At 41.6% G+C, this 19,012-nt stretch overlaps 2 protein-coding genes across 3 annotated transcripts; one reads left to right on the top strand and one right to left on the bottom strand.

Moving 5' to 3' along the window:
• Positions 1-561: 561 nt before the first annotated feature.
• Positions 562-13,901, top strand: cap1 (CAP, adenylate cyclase-associated protein 1 (yeast)). Of its 2 annotated transcripts, none has more exons than XM_068332255.1 (13): positions 562-709; positions 7,201-7,305; positions 7,392-7,492; positions 7,846-7,923; positions 8,745-8,888; positions 9,330-9,415; positions 9,935-10,040; positions 10,333-10,510; positions 10,731-10,909; positions 11,209-11,332; positions 11,534-11,616; positions 12,363-12,503; positions 12,747-13,901. In XM_068332255.1, exons 2-13 carry the CDS (start codon positions 7,203-7,205, stop codon positions 12,828-12,830), a joined length of 1,407 nt encoding a protein of 468 aa, XP_068188356.1. In that variant the 5' UTR covers positions 562-709; positions 7,201-7,202; the 3' UTR covers positions 12,831-13,901. The 2 variants fall into 2 exon arrangements, with proteins under 2 accessions (XP_068188356.1, XP_068188357.1); XM_068332256.1 differs by lacking the exon at positions 562-709 and adding an exon at positions 1,075-1,097.
• ppt1 (palmitoyl-protein thioesterase 1 (ceroid-lipofuscinosis, neuronal 1, infantile)) lies at positions 13,682-18,817 on the bottom strand. The gene is made up of 10 exons (XM_068332257.1): positions 18,649-18,817; positions 18,146-18,274; positions 17,369-17,478; positions 16,525-16,652; positions 16,280-16,350; positions 15,943-16,045; positions 15,693-15,783; positions 15,053-15,151; positions 14,887-14,958; positions 13,682-14,317 (listed from the first exon to the last, which is right to left on the bottom strand). Exons 1-10 carry the CDS (start codon positions 18,815-18,817, stop codon positions 14,132-14,134), a joined length of 1,158 nt encoding a protein of 385 aa, XP_068188358.1. The 3' UTR covers positions 13,682-14,131.
• Between the last annotated feature and the right edge of the window lie 195 nt (positions 18,818-19,012).

Raw genomic sequence — 19,012 nt, 5'->3', positions numbered from 1 at the left:
TTCACCTGAGGCCTGAGGAAATTGAAGAAGAGCCGCACCAGAGTCCTCATCAGATGCAATGTGCCACCGGTCAGAATATTTGTGAATCGATCACATCTCCAAAGTATCAGTGGTAATGAGTTGATTTGAACCAAATAAAGCATCAGTCATCTTGCTGAGGTGTAGATTTTCGTTGTAACTTGAATATTTACATTATATCTATGGGGGAAAATGCTGTGACTGCATCTCCAGCTAAGTGAGTGTATTTACATGTATCCTCATACCACAGGAGAAACAGCTCAGGAAACATGTTGAGACGAGATAGCGAACCACAAGGGCGTTTCATTGTTTTTTTTAAAGCTCCATGCACAAAGCAGATCCCTGCAGACCTACATATAAATTTGTATCATGATTACTCGTTTTGATGAAATAGGATGATTACTGATCAAAGGGAAAAGTAATTCTGTGTTGACTCATCTCCGCTGCACTATCTTCCTATACATCACATGAGGAAGAAAACAAGTTTCTTTTCCTCATGAAGCCGCTTTCCACGGCCTCACACGCTCCATATATGGGAAAGGAATAAGTTTCACAGACAAGGGCGGAAACGCGGCGCGGTGACTGCTGGGTAAATCCAGACAGGAAGAAAGACGACGCTCGGTCCGTTCTGCAAGCCTGAACACTCCGACAGCGAAACATAACACCAAATCACTGCTTGACAGTTCAGCAGGTAAGTTGCATGTAGACCTAGAAATAATTGAACTGCTTAAACTACGTTTAAAGTTCTGCTTTTGCTTGAAATGCCATCCGAAGACAAAGCAGCCTGTCGCAGCGGTTTGAAGTAATTCCGATATTGTTTATTGAAGTCGGTGTGATGCTAACACAACCGGCTAACCGACCTAGCTAAACCGTTAGCTGGTCCAATTATCATCTAATAAGAAACCCAAAGCTTAACCTCGAACATTTTCTCTATTTCCTTATTTTTTTAAAGAAGAGTGACGTTTCATTCAAATATGGAAACAAATTTTCTCATCAGTCTAGAACAGCCTCAGAGAGGGGCGTGTGAGAGGACAAAAAAAAACAAACCCGGAAATGGTGAAACACTCAGAAGACACACGGTAGAGTAAAATAAGGAGCTTGTTGATTTTACGGGTTTGAATATGATTTTGAATAATGTTGCTACGTTGTCAAGAATGTTTTAATAGCGCAGACCAGCAGGTTCTCTCGTCGTCGTTCATGGTGGTGTTGCACATTTTATATGCCCGTAGAATATCTCCTAATTGATGTAGCAAAAATAAATGTGTATAATAATTTGTTCATAGTCATGCTGTCAAAATCTGTTCAGATGGGATTTGGTATGTAGGTATATGTTCCCTGCGGGACTGAAGTGGCTGTGATCGTAGAATTTGCTCGACAGCCTCCGTTTCTGATAGCTAGCATAGGTAGCTGTAGCCTAGCTAGCGTCTGTGGTCGTCTGGAGGCTGCCGTGATCTCATTAACGTCAGCGGCTTGAACTTGACATCTTGGAGCTTTCAGGTCACCGAAGTAGGACTGTCGGTGCTCACTGGCATTACTCCAGCCAGCTTAAGTTGCTTCGAGGAATAGTATATTTAAAAAAAAAATCCATTTCAAACACAAAGAAGGCGTGTTTAACTCTTTCTCTATGCATGAATGACTGGCCCTAGGCAGAAACACACTCTCACAGGCCTAACCTACTTCACTGTCCCTGCATCCTGACGTGCCTTATGGAGAACATTTCAGCTACATATCCTCCTATGTACGTATTAATACAGTTGCCGGAGTTTAATTGAAGAGTGAGGCCATCAAACTTCAATGCAGAGCAATACATTGGATTTGACTGCATTGTGTTAGTGGTTAGTTCCTGAAGGCCAAAACTAACACGCCTTGCACAGTACAGAGCTTTTTTTTTCATAAATGTAATCTAGTTGGTCCACTGACCTCAGTCATTAAAATGATTCATTCTTTTCTAGCTTTGAAAATGTTTATTCTCCTTTTTTTATGTTACCTGTTATGAATTATGGAGTACATTTATAGGAAGATCCTGTCAGCTCCGGATTTGGATACAATATGGAAGGACAATATGGTTGTGTCATGGATTTTGAGAATAAACTCCACTGCTAATGTTTTTCAGCCCTAGTCCTATTCATCTTGCCTTTTTATAAAATTAATATCTAAGGAAAATATTATGAAAGGCATGATTTCCTAGCGCACGTCACCACATTTTCTGCCTACATGTCTCTGGAACATTGTTTCTGCTTTGACTTGTATGGTCTGCACTTGGCTTGAACGTATGTGACCACTTTGGTGGACTTTCGAGAATTACTCATTACTCATGCCCATTATGCCGTGTGGCACGTAGGGCAGCAACGAAGGATCGCCATGCCTGTCGGTTTTGGGCCAGCTTCTGGACGGTACCCCACGTCTGGTGCATGTTCTTGAGCTCCGCCTCCACAGTCCGGCGCCAGGTGTTTCTAGGCCTTCCTCTTCCGTGCTTCCCCTCTGGCGTCCAATGAAGGGCTGTGTGGGTGATACTGTCCTGCTCTTTCCTCATGACGTGTCCAATCCATCTCCATCGCCTCCGCATGATGATGGTCTCCATGCTCTCTTGCTTGCAGCGGGCTAGTAGTTGTTGGTTGGAGATTGTGTTAGGCCAGAAGATACGCAGGATTCTCCTGAGGTTCTTGGTGTGGAAGACTGACAGTTTGGTGATATCGTTCTGTCATCCTCCAACACTCAGAGACTCAGAGACGTAGAGTAGGGTGGACAGTACACAGCTCTGGTAAATCTTCAGCTTGGTCTTGGTGCTGTACTGGGAGGACCTCCACACGTTGTTCAGCATACGGAAGGTGTTTCTGGCTTTGTTGAGATGGTTCCTGATGTCACTACCCGCTCTTATATCATGCCTGACTGTGCTGCCAAGGTAAGTAAACTCCTCAGTTGTTGGCAGGTCTTCTCCGTTCACTTGAACTGGTGCTGGGTTGGAAACGTTCAGCAGCATCACTTCTGTCTTCTTCTTGTTGATCTTCATGCCCACTTGGTGTGCGTAAGTGCTAAGTCGGGTTGTCTTATCCTGCATGTGTTGGTGGGTATGGGAGACTAGGGCCAGATCATCTGCGAAGTCGAGGTCTTCCAGCACCGAGAAGAAGGTCCACCTGATGCCACGTGACTTGTCTTCTGTTGTATGTCTCATCACCCAGTCGATGGTCATGTTGAAGAGAAGCGCTGACATTGTACAACCTTGTCTGACGCCGGTCTTCACTTCAAAGGTGGTGCCACTGTTGCCTACTCTGCATGTGAAGCTGCTGTAAAAACTTTTGATGACGTCGACTATCTGCTGTGATATTCCGTAGCTTCGGAGGATGGGCCAGAGACTTTCCCGGTGCATGCTGTCGAAAGCCTTCTCAAAGTCTACGAAGTTGATATAGCGTTGTCTTTGCCATTCTGTGCACTGCTCTATGATGTTCCGCAATGTGAAGATCTGGTCTGTGCATCCCTTTCCTTTCCGGAACCCTGCCTGCTTTGTTCTCAGTTGTTGGTCCACTATGTCGGCGATACACTGGATGATGATCTTGGCCAGGATCTTGCTGGGAACGGACAGTAGGGTGATTCCTCGCCAGTTGTTGCAGTTGTTGAGGGCGCCTTTCTTTGGGATCTTTACAATGACTCCCTCTGTCCAGTCATCGGGTAGTTTCTTCACCTCCCAGATGTTCTTAAAGATTGGCCATAGCTGGTCTGCTGCTAACTGTGGATCTGTTTTAAAGAGTTCTGCACTGAGGTCTTGTCCAGGAGATTTTCGGTTTTTGAGGGACTTGATGGTTTTAATGATTTCCTCTTTTCCAGGTGGTTCAGTGTCAACTTCAAGGTCTGTCTCCGCCTCCTGTATATTTGCCTCTCTTGGTGGTGGTGGTCTGTTCAGGACCTCGCTGAAGTGTTCTGTCCATCGTGCGTCTTGCTCAGCTTCTGTCGTGAGTGGTCGTCCCTGTTTGTTCATGATGGGTGCATCAGTTCGTCCTCTGTACCTGCCGTATACCATCTTGGTGATCTTGTACACCCTGCTTTGCTCTCCTCTGCTTGCCGCATCTTCTGCCTGGCTTGCAAGGTTGTCTGTGTTTCCTCTTGTCTGCTCTTGTCATCCTTTTCACTGCTCTGTTCGCCTCCCTGTACTGTTGCATGTATCTCTCTTTCAACTGCTCTGATTTGGCCTCAACGACTTTCTTCTTGAGGGTTCTTCTGTTTTCAATGGCTTGCCAGGTATTCTCAGTGATCCACTCCTTCCTCTTCCTCTGCTTGGTCCCAAGGCAGGCTTCACAGGTCTGCTGGTATACTGTCTTGAACTGCTGCCACTTGACATTGATGCTTCCTGTGTCTGGCTGTGTCTGATCTTCTGCTTCTGCTAGCACCTGGAAACGGTTCTTTAGCTGTAGGATGAAGGCACTCCTCACTTTGTGGTCCCGCAGTTTTTCCACATTATATTGCTGTCTTCCCCTTGGATTGGCTCTGATCCTCCTCAGCTTCAACTTAAGTGCTGCGGTGACAAGGTGGTGGTCACTTCCCACGTCAGGTCCTCTTCTCACTCGGACATCTAGCAGAGATCGCCTCCACATACCGTTAATCATCAAGTAGTCGATCTGGTTCTTGTCTCTTCCATTGGGGGAGTACCAGGTCAGTTTGTGAATGTCTCAGTGTGGGAAGAGTGTCCCTCCAATGACAATATCATAGGTGGTGCAGATGTCCAGCATCCTCTCTCCGTTGTCATTCATGGTGCCATATCCTTCTCTCCCCATGGCTCTCCCATAGTTCTCCTTTCCAACTTTGGCATTGAGGTCTCCCATCACAATCTTCATCTCGTGATACGGTGTGTTCTCCAGTTCTGCCTGCAGTTGCTCATAGAAGGCGTCCTTACTGGTGTCTTCACTGCCATTTGTTGGTGCATAACACTGGATGATGTTTGCGTTGACGTGTCTCCCTTTCAAATCTTGATCTCATCATCCTGCTGTTGATTGGCTTCCACTTGATCAGACTCTTCTCCAGGCCTTTCCTGAGGATGATGGCTACCCCCTCGTGGTGCTGGTCGTCTTCTCTTCCCGAGTATAGTGCTGTCTCTCCTGTGATGGTTTTGCGCCTGCCTGATCCTGTTCATCTGCTCTCGCTAATTCCCAGGACATGCAGGTTGGAACGTCTCATCTCAGCTGTGACCTGTGCCAGCTTTCCTGTCCCGTACATGGTCCGCACTTTCCAGAATCCTCTTCTTCTCTTGGATTTGATGCTCATGACTTCCATTTTCCTGTCAGTGGCTTCCTTTCGGCTTTCACCACTGTCATTCATACGAGTAACTTGCGATGACTCTGAAAGCCCGTCACACCCAGGAGTGTTGATTTTCTTCGTTGCCGTTTCCGTAACATGCTTGTTTTACGGGACAGAGTTGTTAGCCCTGTGCCCAACCCCCTAACCTGGAGGACCGGTGGATCGCACTTCGTCAGTTCTCTACCCTTTGACCTGTCCGGCATGGGTGGCCCTACCAAGAGACGGATTTCCCGCCAGCATAGCTCTAGGGGTCTCTGAGGCATTCAAGCCCACCGACCACGACAAGGTGGCGATCTGTTGGGGGCACTTTTGAACAGAAAATAAACTAAGCAAGAAAGCCAGTAGGTTCAGAGAAGTCATATTAAGCGACAAATTGATGAGGGATATAGTTGTCTGTAGTGTATCTTGTAAACTGCAATCTTACTTCACTGAGCTTTTACACAAATGTTAACAATACCAAATCATTGTGCCTTAAATAAAATTTTTATCTATGTATTTTACTTGGTTGCTCAGTGTGATATATCATCTTCAGTTCCTTCAATGTCCCTTTTTTTAAAAAAATGTGTCACCTTTGGGTGTTTCTTTTTTGTAGTGTATTACTGCAAACATTTTCCCTGTGGAGACACTCCCTTCCTGTGTTGTTGTTGAGTCTCTGGAACAACCAGGAAGTATGTTGAACTCTGGTAGCTGCAGTTAAACTATAATTGCCAATTGACTCTGAACATTTAGGCATTTTAGTTTATAGATAGAAGAGTTGTGTCCATTCTCTGACTTAACATGCATCTTAAGTAAACTTATAACTTAACTGTTACGTTCCAAAATGACTTCAAAGTCTGCTGTCGGAACAGAGCACTTGGCCACTATCATTCCCTCAATGTTTTCTTACATGGCCCGATTGATATGGCTATTTTTAATAGTCTTTGAAATAACATAATACATAACCTACGTCACAATGGTCTTATTTACTTTAGCACTCGTATCAGTGAGTCATATCGGGCAAGATTCCTCCCTAGGAACAAAAACATATTTGGAAGGTAACTTTTTTTTTTTTAATCATCCTAAAATGTTAAGCACTACCTGTCAGTAGACATTTAAGAGTTTAGGTTGTTGCCTGTGTTGTGAAAGTGAGATGGTGTAGCGGCTGGTTGGTCTTGTGTTGACTCATTGGTGAGAGAGGTCTGTGTGCCTCCATTCATTGACTGCCAGGTGCCATCAGACTGGAATCTGTCACACAATGAGAGCAGTGTCGGGTTACTGCGATCTTATGTAATGTTAGCCTTTGGTGTCAAGTATGAGATCATGCTCGACCTAGATTGATAATAGGTGAGTTCTGTAAGTAATCTGTTACATTGCATGTTTGCACACTGACTACTACTAGTTATTATAGTATAGCTGCTATTGTTAAAGTTTGAAATTATTTTGTTGTGACATAAGCATATGCATGTCTGTATTCTGAGTCTGTGGCAGCACAGTATGTACACACCTTCTACTCAAGTCCAGACCCGCTTACTAACAGACTCTTCTTCTCTGGAAGTGGAAGTGAGTGGCTTTCACTGCAAGGACAAAAGGCTTGTCTTTTTTTCCCCCAATTCTAGAAGTTCTGGAGGACATGCAATTTTAGTTACTTTCATTGTTTACGTGTGCACATAAAATGTCTTACTACTTCAATTTCAAGTAAGTCATTCAAGTTTCTCTGTGCTGTGCATTTTTGTTTATCACATTATTTTCAAGACTTGGGTCAGCAAAAATCAGACAGGTTACAAAAAGATTAAGTGTTCAAAGTTTAATTTTATGACCTTTTTAACCTGAATTGTTGGACCATAGTATTTAGAAATCTTTCAAAAAAAATCGAACACTGCAAAATGTATTTTGTTTGCACGCTTGTTCCTGGCTCAGGTATGGCTGAGTTAGCAAGTCTGGTGCAGAGGCTGGAGGTGGCCGTCTGTCGCTTGGAGGGCATGTCATCCCCTGGAGGCGGCGCTGGAGATTCAGCTGGTGGCGGTAATGATCGAGTATCATTATAATGGAATGATTCTACGTTTGCTACAATATATGACCCACTGTAATGCCTTATTCTTATTTGTTAGCTGTATCGGCTTATGTGGAGGCCTATGATGAGATCGTTAAAGGGGCTGTGGCACAATACCTGACACTGAGCCAGAAGATCGGAGGGGATGTCCAGAAACATGTATGTCAGTTTTTATCCTAATTTGTAATTTATTTCCTGCTGATCCACCCGTGAAAGCATCAACACTCTTGGTGTTTTTAAACATTCACTACAAAGAAAGTATCATTATGACATGTCATGGGTACTGCTCATTAAGTACAGTATTTTTTTTTTCTTGTAAAATTTGGATAATTACATAACCTGACCAAACTTGGCTCTTGCTTGAGGGTGTCATTAATGCCCCAACATTGACAACGTTTTATTGTTTTGTCAAATTGTAGCACAAATGACAAAAGCATGACAAAACCCAGGTTGATGTTTTGTTCTTCATACATGTGTCAAGATGTGTTGCGCTCCTCTTTCCTCCCTCACAGGCGGATATGATGAAGCAGGCATTTGACTGTCAAAGACAGATCCTCGTAACTGCGTCGAACTGCAAGAAGCCCAGTGACGTGAGTCAAATACACCTCATGAATGTTCCACAAAAGTCTGGTATTGTACAAGTCTGGTGTATGTTGATGCAGTTGTACCAAACAGGTACTAATAATCAGTGTCATTAGTTTAAGGAAAAGATGGGCACACCAAAATGGATTTAATTTACATTTTCCTTCTCAAAGTCTCATCACTACAGCAAACCTCTAAGTAGGAGTTTCTGTGATGGTGTTTTCTTTGTTCCTTGTTTCCTGTCAGCATTTGTTCACTTAAAATTATAATATTTCTATCGACTCTGGAGGCGCTGTTCAATGATGTCCATGTTTTACTATCACTGTTGGATCTCGTTGATGGTATAATTGCAGTATATTTCTTGAATGCGTTCAGACAGTATTTAATTATCGGGGGAATAAAATGATGACACTGGGGGAAGGTTTTAAAATGACATGTTTTTTTTTGTTGTTTATTGGGTGCTCATTTGTTAAAGGCCTTCCTGTTGCTAAACAGTAGCTCTGCCTCCCCAGTCAACACGTACATGTGCAGCTTGTTTCATTTGTTGATATTTGGAAAAATGATGAGCAGATCAGTTTTTCTGAAATGAGGTTGTTCAACTTCAGAAACTTGTAGCACAAAAGCAAATCAAATTAACATTTTATAATTCCTTGGTCTTGTCGTTAACAACCTGTGGATTTCCATTGCATTCAATAAATGTCTTAAGTCAAATATTCTAAGTTGTTGATTGTGTAAGAAAGTTGATATTAAGAACTTTTTTTTGTTGTTGTTGTGTTTTTGTCTAAAAGTCTTCAGACTGACGAAAAAGTCCATGTCTTTCTTTTTACAGGCAGTTTGGAAGACAATCCTGCAGCCAATGTCCAAAGTCATCGGACAGGTGCAGGAGTTCCACGAGAAGAACCGCACCTCTCCATTTTTCAACCATCTCTCCGCTGTGAATGAGAGCGTGGCCGCCCTGGGATGGCCTGCTGTGGTGAGACACAAAATGAAACTGTATAACAGATAAATGGAGTGAATGATGGGCATTGTTGCTTTCTTTGATTCCACCATTAGCATGAACAGTTTCTTGGCTGACTCATGGCCACCAGCAACAGAGCTTCACTGCGATAGTTGCCATTATTCACTTTTTTTAAAAAAATTTGAATGAATGACATAAGCAGGCTTCAAACACGAAAGGATGCATTTATGATTTGTAAATCGACTCATATTTGAAATATTTCATTAACATAGCTTGTGATGACCTGATTGCTTTAGTCACATTTTCTACTGCAGTAACCAGATTAATGGAATTGTTCTACATTTTTATAAATGTGTACAGTATATACATTAATTCTCCTACCTTTTAAAGTTTGTGTGGCTAAATATGAAAGCCAGTTGAATCAGTAGACGTTATTCTATTTTTCAATTGTTTCAGGTTCCTAAACCAGGCCCGTATGTTAAAGAAATGCAGGATTCTGCTATGTTCTACACCAACCGTGTGCTCAAGGATTACAAGGAAAAGTACGTGAAGCTTCATTGCGTTTCCTACATCATTTGTTCCAAATGTTAAGTTGAACTTTGCAGCCAAGCAGATGTCTCAACCCATCTGATTTCAATCTTTCCTTCCTCAAGGCTCTTTAAGTTAAGTTTTACTGAGTCAGCGAGGCACCGACACATTGACATGTGCTGGTGCTTCCTCTGTTTAGGCCTGAAGTCAAAGGGCTTATGTTTTATGAGCACACTTTGGAGTTGCAGTCAAGCTATCCCAACCAATCTGTTCATGCTGAGTTGCACAAAAACTGCTATTTTTTCCAGTTTTGTCAGTTGCATAAATACAAATATCATAGCCATAGTGAACGGGATTTGGATCCGTGTTTTGTTCTAACTACAGTAAATCATGTCTGCTTCTTCTTTCTTATGTGATGGATCATTGAGATTTTACCTGAAGACACAGATGGTGAAAGAAAACCAGAAACTACAAGAGGGGAAAAAATGAATGCAAAAACATATTCAGCAGGAAACCCTGTTTGTTTGTCACAGGGACAAGACACATGTGGAGTGGGTGAAGGCCTATATCAACATCTGGGCTGAGCTGCAGTTGTACATCAAAAAGCACCACACCACCGGACTGAGCTGGAGCAAAACTGTGAGTCCTCTGTTGTCTTTTGTTTTTACTTTTTCTGTTGAAGATTTCTGTATTCACAGGTGATTCCCAATAAAAAGCCCCCAAAATCTGTTTCTAGACAGCCTCTCAGTAAAATGCTCAAGATTATCCACGTTTATTAACTCAATGATGTTATTCAATGGGTTAGGGAACAGTCTGGCAGAGCTTGTCCGTGAACATCAGAAGAATTGATATTTTTGATATTTAATTTTTTAACAGTTCTATAAACAGAGCTTCTGTCCTTACAGCATTTCTGATTTTCTGCCTACCCTAGGGCTCCGTAGCCTCGGCAACTACCCCCAGTGCCCCTGTTGGAGGATGCCCCCCTCCACCTCCCCCTGGACCACCTCCTCCCCCCATGGACATTGGCGGACCCTGTGACAGCAGTGGCAGTTCTGAAGACCGTAGCGCTTTGTTTGCTTCCATCAACCAGGGATTTCTCATCACAAAGGGTTGGTAATATGAGTGACCAGTGTCAGATGTTAATCTAAATAAAACCTAATTATTACTCACAGAATTTACTGTCAAATACTTGCAGCAACATAAAAAGTTTTTTTCCCGTGAAGTTTAGTAATGGAAGTGGATTGATTATTACCTTATCTTCTACTAGCCTACCTGAGATACATGTGAAACTCATGCAATAATGTTTTCTATTTTCTTTAACAATTCCAGGCCTGAAACATGTGAGTGACGACAAGAAGACTCACAAGAATCCTAACCTGAGGGCTAAGGGTGTTCCTGGAATTTCAGGACCAAAACCTTTCACCTCTGCCCCTCGACCAGCTGCCCCCACCGCATCAGCCTCCAAAAAGTCCCCTGTGTTGGAGTTGGATGGCAAGAAGTGGAGAGTGGTAAGTTGTTCAGGCAGTCCAGTTCAAAGATAGTTTGTGTGTATTAAGATGCAGGTTCATCTGTTAAAGAAAGGGTGTAGAAGGGGAAAAAAAGGACTCCATGAGCTGGACCGAGTTGTGTAAGAAAAAGATTTCAACAAGTCATTGGAAGACATCAAACTTTTTATCAGGAACAAACTTTATGCCCCCACCCCTTCACTGAGTTCATGCAGAATGACGATGTACCAGGTCCGTAATGAAGATGCTGTCCGCATTGGGTTGTAGTCTCTTAACATGTTTGCACCTTTTTTTTCTTGCAGGAGTACCAAAACGGAGTGTCGGACCTGGCCATCAACGACCCAGAGCTGAAACAAGTGGCTTATGTTTACAACTGCTCCAATAGTGTCCTTCAGGTCAACGGCAAAATAAACTCCATTACTCTTGGTAAGAACAACACTGTCAAAGGTTTAGATTGAGTCAAACTAAGTCAGGCAAAGGAGTAGTTCCTCAAGGAGTGCAGGTGAGTTGAAGGTCTGAGGGAAAATGTTGGAAGTTGTGAGAAAATTGTACTATGTTTGTACTATGGATGGCTTGCACATCCATATCTACCATAAATGAACTGGGGTTTTTTTTTCTCTCCATCAGACAACTGTAAAAAAATGGCTGTGGTGTTTTCTGATGTTGTCAGCATGGTAGACATCATCAACTGCAAGGATGTCAAACTCCAGGTGTGTACAGCATTCAATGTGTTATATTAAAATACTGTTTTAAATCCAACTCCTCAGAAACACACACGCACACATCAGTTAAATATCACACCGGTGATGGACATGGTGGTTGATCAACTGTTACTATTTAGAAAGCCCAAGCCATTCATAAAATGTGCTTTAACACTAGACAGAGACTAAACAGTGGTTAGGTATAATTTTGGACCAAGACCTCTTTTTGTCAAACCACAATCCATTGTTTGCTTTGGATTTTGGTCACTCATCAAATTGAAAGTCTGTACCACGTGAAGTAGGTGTTGGTGGGAACCACTAGAGTAGAATACTTTTTCTTTTTCATTGTGCAAAACAACAAGAGGAAGACACCCTGTTCCTTATGACAAACATGCTGCTTTATATTCATGAAATTAGAGCAGCCTTTCAGTTCGGGGCCGTGGAGCAGATCCAGTTTAATGTTGTCCTTTGCCAAGAGCTTGAAAGTACAGAAAAACGTGTTCCATTAGAAGAAGCTTTACTGTCACAATCATACACAGTAAAATGTCGTGAAATTTTTTTCTCTGCATTTGACCTGTCCCTGAGGAGCAGGGTCAGCCCCCCCCACCTCGAGCCATGGACCTCTTGATAAGTTCACAACACTGCTGACACCTAAGCCCCATTCCATTAGATACAGTACAAATAAAGTCCAATGTTTCTCCTCATATTGATTAGCTGCCATCACCTGTATTAATTTAATATAATGTCTTATGTAGACCACTGGCAAGGTCCCCACTATCTCCATCAACAAAACTGATGGGTGCCATGTCTACCTGAGCGAAGAGTCACTGAACTGTGAGATCGTCACCGCCAAGAGCTCAGAGATGAACATCCTTGTACCCAAAGACAATGATTTTGTGAGTATCCTGTTGGAAGAGAAGAATGAAGCAAGCTGGTGGTATTCTATGTTTTTAATTGTTAAAAAATCACACGAAATGAATAAAACCAACATCAAATGATCCAAGTACAATAAATTGTCCAAAGCCTGATGCATCATGATCTAAGCTGCTGGGATGACAGTACTAGCTGAAAATCACTGCCACACTTTTTTTCTTTTGTAAAATCTACATTTCAGTGCTGTCTTTCTCTTCCTGTTTTAGGTGGAACATGCTATTCCTGAGCAGTACAAGACAACATGGGATGGCTCCAAGTTTGTTACCAACGTAATGGAGATGGCAGGATAGACGGGGACAGCAGACGACATGGCCACCCTTCCTTGACACACCCCATCTTTGCAAACGCCTTCCTGACTGATCCACCACCCCACCAGCTAACCCTCGCACTGTAGAATGATTTGGACTTCATGTGTTGTCTGACTCACTTCTCCTTTACTAGCCAATTACAGCTTAAGCAGTCCCGTCTCTAAGCCAATGAGAGGACTGCCCATTTTTATCAGGAGCAAATCCTCTAGCCAATCAGCAGGGAGCAGCTTGGTTTTTCCTGTCCGTACTTTTCAGACACCGCCATGGGTTTTGCCAATAGCTGGGATGCTAGCAACTATTTGATGTGTCTGGATGATAAACAAAATTTTGATATGTAGAAAAGCCAACATGGAATACCGATTTCACCGCAGCCAATCACAATGCTTCAGGCTGCTGCTGCTTTTCGTTTTCTTCTTTGTGGTTAGGAGGGGCTGGTGCATTTAAGTCTTGACCTTATACGGTTATCTTCCATAATATGCAATTCCACGGTAAAGCACTTGTCAGCTGTTTCAAAGAAAAATGGCACCCATATCTCATCTGCTGATGTTGAATAATACTAATTTTTAGTGGATAAAGAGAAGTTGTCACATAAATAGGACTAAAAAGTTGTCACAACAGTTGATTTGTTGTAATTATGCATTAAAATGATCATTCCATATGCTTTCCATTAAAGCCACACATAGGACATTCTGAGAACAACATTCCATTTAGAGACATGTAAAGAAAATGTCAGCGAGCACCAAGAGATGTTGGTACAAAGGGGAAGAGCCTGAAGGACACAGTTGTGTTGTGGACCGCTTCACCTTAGTTTCAAGATTGGAAATGTGTTGTAGTTTCTACAGACATGATTAAGTAGTCTGAGCCCAACCATGAACTCTCCCCTCGCTCTAAGTTCTGTCTGCATCTGTTACCTAAAGCTCTAGAAGCTGTAAACTCTTTGCTCAATTTTCTTTGACATCGTCTCTTTTTCTCTTACCTCTTTTTTGTTTTGGGTCCAAAATCAGAATTATGCTCGATAATACTGAAGAAAACATTAAACAATTTGAAATAAAGCATCTGCTTTTCTTTATTTGGGTTAAATATATACAGTTTAGAAACAACATTTCGGTTTACTTGTAAATACAATTTGACCCGGTCTGAACAGCCGACTAGAAAGAATACCAAGCATTCAGTGTTTGTAAAACAGCAGTCATGACAAGTAAATTAGCTGCTAAAATTGGACTTACCAGAAGTGAATCACCATGCTACATATGACCAGTGTAAGACGAACTGTGTAATGTTTGTTATAATACATCAGCAAAGAAACCTTTTTTGCTTGTAAATTGCTGAGATGTTGAACCATCAGGGTTCTTCAAGTATGGGAGCAGTTTTGCAGTGAACCACTCCTTAGTGAACTGGAGGTGATCTCCATCTGTTGCCAGAAAAACCAGCTTTCCAGCTTTGTCCATGGCAGCCAGACCCAGACGATCCTGCATGAAGACAATTCAGACTTAAAATTAGATGTATTACCCAAACGCTGAGTTTCTAAAAAGTAGTCCTAAATATTGCAGCAGATGTTCCAATAATGGAATCATTATCTGAAGAACCTGAAATCTTGAGATTTACTGCTTTTCATAATTTTAATCCAATAAAGGTTGGTGAAAATTTGGAACTTCAACAAAAGTACCGACACAGTGTGACATCTGTACTTTTATGTGGGTGAAACTGCATATTTCCTCAAACCATTGGCTCCAATAAAGAACTGCGGCACTGTACAAACATTTTCTACATGATGCAGTTTGTGTAAAATTCATGGAATGTTCCTTTAACTGTGGTTTTGCTATCACTCCAAAACATTCTCGGGCTTTATTTGTTTAAAGTTTTTAGTTTTATCTTGTGCAAATATGACTTTTCGGCAGAACAAGTGTAAGTTATTTAACCCTGATTTAAACACTCATTAGATCAAATATTACATGAATATGAACACCCCCACCCCACATCAAACTCATGTACACACAAAAAGACATCCTGGAGAGACGCTCCATGTCTGAACTGTTACCTCTTTGTAGAGAACACTCTCCTGCAGCCTTTCAGTCTCTTTGGCCTGGCCGGTTTTCAAGAAGCCAAACCACTACAGGAAGAACCACACAAGTTTTGAGTTGTTGCCTCTCTTATAAACACACTTTCTATACACAGCAGGTTGAAGTGTGACTGTTGTGAGTCACCTCTGAATCGACAGGATCCACAACTGAGTCCCGCAGGAACTTGACCATGACAAAGTTCTCCAGTAACTGAAGATTCTTCTTATACGTCTCATTTACAGCCTAGAAAGCAGAAACATGGACATCACCGACTCAAACTAGATTTTGTCCACTTTGTTCAACCTTTCCACAATTTTTTAACAAACCATTGTTGAGTAACAGGATATGGGTCAGGCAAGGGGCGATAACACTACTTTATCCAGCTACCAGTCCACACTGTGGTCCACGCTGGTCTTAAACGGGTCACCTCTGCTTCACGAACCACGTCACCCATGGACTGAGCTACTCCCATGGATGGGAGTCGCCTTTCTTAACCAGTAATTAAGCTATAAGTTCCAACCCTCTCTACTGGGCAACTTATCAGAATGCGGTATCAAATCTTTTCATTTATTTCTTCTGGAGATTCTACGACATCTCAAAGTCTGACCATAATTTTCTCCATCACCAATAATGAAGTTGAAAGCTCTGGAGAAAATACCAATGTGAATGTTTTTTAACATTAAAATTATACTGTATTCACAACTGGGTTAATCAGTATAACCATTTTGTTTTTTTCATAAATAGTTTTTCTTGTCTCCTGTTGTAGAAGCAGCAACATACTGACCCTCTCCTGATTGATGTCAGCCAGGAAGAGGCTTTTCATCTTGTACAGTCCATCATTTAAGGGGTCATGCCAGTACTGGGCCTGCACGAGGCTGATATGAACAACATTCAGTCAGACATGGATTGACATTTTCAGAGAAGGCTGACCAATGGTTGTTGCAGCATGCAACACAAGGCTGCAAAAACAATAACAGCAATACCAAAATCGCTTAGCAATGGATCAGTTGGAGAGGCAGCTTGAGTTAACTCACTGTTTTTGGACCCAGTCAGTGTAAGCCTCATAGTTCAGAGCGTGGCGTATTATGTCACAGATGTGGGAACTCTCTCCAGGACACCTAGGCAGGCCATACACTCCTGAGGATGCAAAAACAAAGATGGAACTTACTGATACTTGAGACAATTTGAAATAACGGTGATTCACATTTACACTGCCTTCAAAAGGTCAAAAAGTTCTGAAAAATGTACTCAGAAATGAAAATCTGGACAAGCAGGATAGTGACAAAGCAAAGTCAACCTGCTGGAGAATCAGAAACACCAACTCAAACTGTAATTTTAGCTCTGGAACAGGAGGCAGGGTGGTTGTGTTACCTTGATGCTGGCCACCGACGGAAATCAGGTTTTTCATCGGTGGAGAGGGACAACGCTGAGCCACAGCTCGTCTGTTGGGAGAAGAACCAAGAGGAGTCAAAGTGAGTCCTTATTTAACATTTTGAACATAAAATGACAATATCTTTTGACTAATTTACACTGAAGTAGAATTGGATGAGAACAATGTTGATGTTCTACCATATTTACCTACCGACCCTTCAAAAGGAAAAGCTGTGGTTACTTACAGAAACTGACCCCCCTGGGAGAAGCCCATAGCATTATATCCTTCCTTCAGCTTTGGGTTCTGAGCCAGTTGACTGCAAACCATCGACACCTGGTCATTGACATCCATGAAAAACCCATTTTCTGTGTCCTTCAAGGAATACATATGAAAAGTTTAAAACGTGGCAGTCATTTTGAAAAAACAAACACTAGTCTGTTCATGACTAATCGTGATGGAGAAGTAGAGAAGCTCAAGGATCATGGAGGTTGCTAAGAAGATTAACACTCAAATATCACACTGAAATAGTGCAGGAGCTATTTTTCCTGCTATTGCTGCTAGCAGTCCAAATATGTATCAAACAGAACATCTATCACTGCTGCTTACCAGCATAACTTGTATTTCTATATTAAAATTTAAATATTTAAATTATTCGCTGCATATTGTGACACATCTTATGTATTGAGCATTTTTGGAGTACCTGATTTTCACCCTGAGGACAGTGGATACATTCAGAAGAGCATTATACAGTTTACATACTGTAGTATATACAGCACAAAACGTTTGGACGCATTTTCTTTCACTTAAATAAGACAATGTTCCAAAACTTTTGACTGATACTGCAAATTTAACAGAGCTAATTAAGTTATATTACAAAATGCATGTGCAGATGATATGCCCTGGTCTAGGGGGAACCTTGACATAACACAGACCAGAAACAGAAAAGGAGAAAAATAAAAAAAGGCAAAAGTACAGATCCTTAGTTTTCCATCACTCAATAACAGACAAAGCTGAGAGTTTCCTTCATAGCAGCTCTGGCATTGATCAGAGAATACATTGCATTTTAAAAATTAAATAATTTGAAGTACCTCAATGACATTCTTTCCAATCATCAATGAGAGGACATAGATGTCAGGGATCTCCTCTTCAATCATCTTCTTTATTTCTCCCATGCTGAGAGGGTTGCAGCAGTTGTCACCTAAAGCACACATAAAGACTTACTTTCATAGCATTCCACATACTTAGAAAAGCATCTGTTCGTTGTTGTTATTAAGAGAACAACTTCACACATGCATGTGACTGCAGTCACTAAAATGTGAATCAATGCGCTGTTGAAAATAGTTCCCACAAAGTTGTACAGCATCATCTACTTGATGACAGATGAATTAACCCTTTTTGTTAAATACTAATTCTAGCATTCATTAACACCTGTTATACAGGTAAGAGAAATCTGAGAGCTAGTCAGAGCACAGGATGTTCTTCTGCTGATGAATGCACAATACGTAATTCTTACATATTAAACCTTTAAAAGACAAACACAGGTGGAGTCGTATCAGCTGATAAGACCAGAGAAACAGATACGTCAGAGACACTGTTGATCAACCAGTAGGTGTTTTTGGTACTTCCCCTGAAAATCTTTCAAATGTCTCAAAAAACAGCATTTAATAATATGCCTTCAATAAGGAGTTGACACAAAATGATACAAACAGTATTAAGTTACCGTGAGTCTACAATTTAAACTGTAAACCTAAAAGCTTCACACACACACACACAAATATAGATGGAGCTTGGATTGAAATTTGTTCTGATTTCATTTTGTTTTCTAAATCCTTTCCTTTCTAAAAATGTAAAGCACAGGCACTCACCCATTCCATGCCACAGCACCACAGGTACTGGTACTGTCCCATTGTGGCGTTTAGAAACTGGGCTGGCAGCCACCAGCAGCACTGGGCCAGTAAAGAGGAGACACAGGAGGGCTGCTGTCATCATGAACCCTGAAATAAATAAATCCTTTATTCAAGTCGTAGCATTTAATCAAGACTTCACAAATTAGACATGCTGTTTATAGGGTGCGTACATTAGATTTTTCGTGTGAAATGGAAAAATCTAATAAAACTGGTTAGAGCAGTAGTCACAATGTGCTGCTGCTGACAGAATGCCCTGAGAATGGATTTCCTGTTATCGATTATGTTTTGTAGCCTAAACAAGCTAATTCATCTAGAAGCACAAGATATTCATGCAATGACTAAACACAATTTGAAATGTGCCGTGCAAGATTCTGTGGAAGTTAAAAAAATCATCATAGAATCCCAAGAAGACACATTTTATAGTAAAATAGACATAAATAATGTTTCAAATCATGTCTTACCGTTCATATTTCTTCCTGCTTGTTTGTTCGCCTGCTCGTCACATGATTTACTTGAAAGCCAACAGCCAATGATAAATGAGGGGCGGGGCTTAGAGCAAGGGGGCGGAAGTGTCTGACTTGTTGCTTTCACTATTTTAAAAATAATCCTGCTTCTGTTTTCTGGTACCATTTAACTAATTGCGTCGGGATATTATTGTTATTTCATATCTCAGTAACTTATGTGGTAAACCCCATATGGATACGCTACGGTCTGACGTGTTTTTTTTTAAATACATAAACATCGAGCTGTAGTTGCTAATTAGCCTACCATGCTAGCTCGCTGTAACAACGTTAACAGTATTTAGCCGCGGAATCGAACTAAAGG

This window comes from Antennarius striatus, chromosome 14 (genome assembly GCF_040054535.1).
Source record: "Antennarius striatus isolate MH-2024 chromosome 14, ASM4005453v1, whole genome shotgun sequence".
NCBI classification, from domain to species: Eukaryota; Metazoa; Chordata; class Actinopteri; order Lophiiformes; family Antennariidae; genus Antennarius; species Antennarius striatus.
The sequence above is the reverse complement of the archived record's forward strand: the minus strand, read 5'-3'. Positions and strand labels throughout refer to the sequence as shown.